Here is a 2,801-nt window from a genome sequence, read left to right on the forward strand (position 1 = left end):
CGCTTGAAAAAGTCAATGATGTGGTATTACTTGGAAATGGAACTGCTCGTGTTGAAGTTGCTGATGATAATGAAAGTAACTCTGATATTCTAATAATTATATATTTTGTTTACTACAGAAACTAATAATTTTGCATGTGTAATGCATGCATATAATAATCCAGTATTTGCTCTAAGTCAGTTACGGTACAGCACAAAATTTTCAAGAGGCTTTAAATTTTGCAGATTTGGCAATTTTTAAAGCCTTCACAAAAATTAATTAAATTAACATGAAAACTGTCAACAAAAATGTTTATATATAAAACATTTATGTGATGGTTTAAAGTTATGACCGGAATCAAGGTAATTTCCCAGGGATGGCCCCATCCTATATAGTATACACATTCATTGTCTATAGAACAATTAACCACATACATTATGACTATAGACCATCAGAGTGAGAATTGCTTGCATGGGAAGACTGTTATGGCTGTAAGGCATGGTTTGGAATGAAATAAATTCCGGCTGCCATTTTGGTTGGCAACTTTCAATGGAGAACAAACGGGCCAATAAAACAAACCTGCTAAAAGCAGCTGTTCTTTCTTATAACAAGCACTTTTTAGCTTTTGATAGAGCTACAGCAGGTAAGTGAGGCATTTTCTTTGTACCTCGATTGACTTCCCTGACAAACTTGCCAACCAAAATGGCAGCCAATTATGACTTGTGGGTGGATATCGTGTATAAAAATTAATGAAATTTGTAGCTTTTGCAATTCTCACCCTGGGTGGTCTATACAAAGGTGTTTCACAAACTGGATTCCAGTGCCTATAGACCCCCTAGATGCTAAGACTATTTTGTATGAATTATTTACGGTAGCCACCCACAATTAAACTTACTGACAGCAAGAAGCTCTCCACATCAAAGGCAGATCAAAGCCTAAGGTGCCGAAATGAAGCATAGCAAGGCAGCAACAGTTACCTGGTCTATATGATGTTGTCTGGTCTCCATACTTTCCATAAATACTGCTTGTAAGCCTGTAGTACCTTGTAGCACTCAGAAAAATTGCCAGGCGGTATCACCGTCTTTGATTTTCTTTTGATCTCGAGGCCTTCTTGCCGTCAGTAATTTTCATCGTGGGTGGATACCGTATAGGAAAATTTTATTTATTATGAATGAATATCATTATTGTAATCATATTCATTGAAAATAATCTTAGCGCCTAGGGGGTCTATATACTGTATGGTTAAAAATTTTGTGGCTATACTAATTTTGTAAATGCAAAATTTGAATCCCTAAAACTAAAACTTGCCTCTTCTGTTAAGCCATAGCAGGCCCAGTTTTGCTAAATAAAATTCAAAAAATTGCTAGCCACAGAATTTGTAGCTACATATATACCGTATAGCGGGTTATTTTTGAGGATAATAAATTTTGCAGATTTTTTAAGATTTGTGAAATTAAATTCCTTGAAAATCAATTTATTACGGTACAAGATGGCAAAATACTGGAAATTAATTCCGTGAACTTCCGGATATGGGGCATTTATGAAATTTATTATCCTCAAAAAATCCCACTATATGGTACAGTACGAAGAAGAGGAAATTGTAATGAAAAGTTAAAAAGAAGAACAGTGCACATAAGTATACCTCTTTAGGTGGCTCTTCTGGTTTGGAATCAGCATTATTCAAGTTGTGTAGTAGCATTACTACTACTTTTGCACTAGCATTAGTATACTTAATTTACTTATGCACATGCACAATAGATACCTATGCAATGTAGTTTCTTACTCAAGAGACAATACCTTCAGTTGGCTGAAAAACTAGAAGAAACTCCTTCCTTTACATTTCATAACTTCTTCCAATCCATCATAAATGAATAAGCATGTTCTGGCCCATCATCCTGTAGTGTAGTGACAAAAATTCTAGTTAAATGGTTACTGAACACGCTGTAGCCATTGTGGCTACGAAATTGTCGTAATGTTATTTCATGTGCGCAGACATGAATATTTGTAATTTTAACAGCCATGATTAGTACTATAAACACAGAAAACACCCTTAAATTTGGCACATAACAATATACTTACTCATTTATTGTGCACTGTGCACTACTTCTTCCCCTAAATTTAAATTGTATGACAATGAAATTAATACTTTGTAATATTCACAGGTATTAAAGAGTTTCTGAAAGATAAGCACAAAATTAAGAAGCAACAGATTGAAATCAAACTTACAGATCCACCTGATCCAGCCAGTGTTTCTACCAGCACCGTCGCTGCAGCTGCTGATGCTCCCTTGGCATTAGATTATTATCCTGATTTGATTGAAGTCACTTTTGATGATGACATTGATACTGATGCTATTCAGATGTACTTTGAAAGCAAACGCTCAGGAGGGAAGAAGGAAAAAGTAGTTGAATCTATGAAGACATTTGAAGAGGGTGTTATTCATGTTAAGTTTGAATCACCAGATGGTAAGATGATATTATCAATTCGTTATTATTATGTTAATAATTATAGATGCACTAGCTGTTATTGCACATGGGGAACATTCAATCAAAGTTAAAAAGATGCCTTGTAAACTTGAAGTTCGCTACGTTCCTCTTCCACCAGTAAAGGAATATGATAAGAACAAGTTAATAATCAAAGATATACCAGAAGGAGTGGAAGAAGTGGTTTTATCGATGTTCATTGAGAAGCACTTGGGAATAGATGAAGAAGATTTCACAATTGATTTAAGATCTGGTGTTGCCATACTGCTTCTAGAATCTTCTTACACTGATGAAGGTATTACGGTGTATGTTCCTTTTTTACCAACTTATTATTGCATG

General features: G+C 34.9%; 1 protein-coding gene across 1 annotated transcript; it reads left to right on the forward strand.

Annotated features, from left to right (window-relative positions):
* Positions 1-6: 6 nt before the first annotated feature.
* Positions 7-2,757, forward strand: LOC109591180 (uncharacterized; the record flags this gene model as incomplete). Its single annotated transcript, XM_020006963.1, has 3 exons — positions 7-75; positions 2,142-2,444; positions 2,491-2,757. Coding segments are annotated over exons 2-3 (373 nt in total), but the record flags the coding sequence as incomplete, so codon positions are not given.
* Positions 2,758-2,801: the final 44 nt, after the last annotated feature.

The sequence above is a fragment of the Amphimedon queenslandica genome, unplaced genomic scaffold, assembly GCF_000090795.2.
Source record: "Amphimedon queenslandica unplaced genomic scaffold, v1.1 AMPQUscaffold_8774_Cont19286, whole genome shotgun sequence".
Taxonomy (NCBI): Eukaryota; Metazoa; Porifera; class Demospongiae; order Haplosclerida; family Niphatidae; genus Amphimedon; species Amphimedon queenslandica.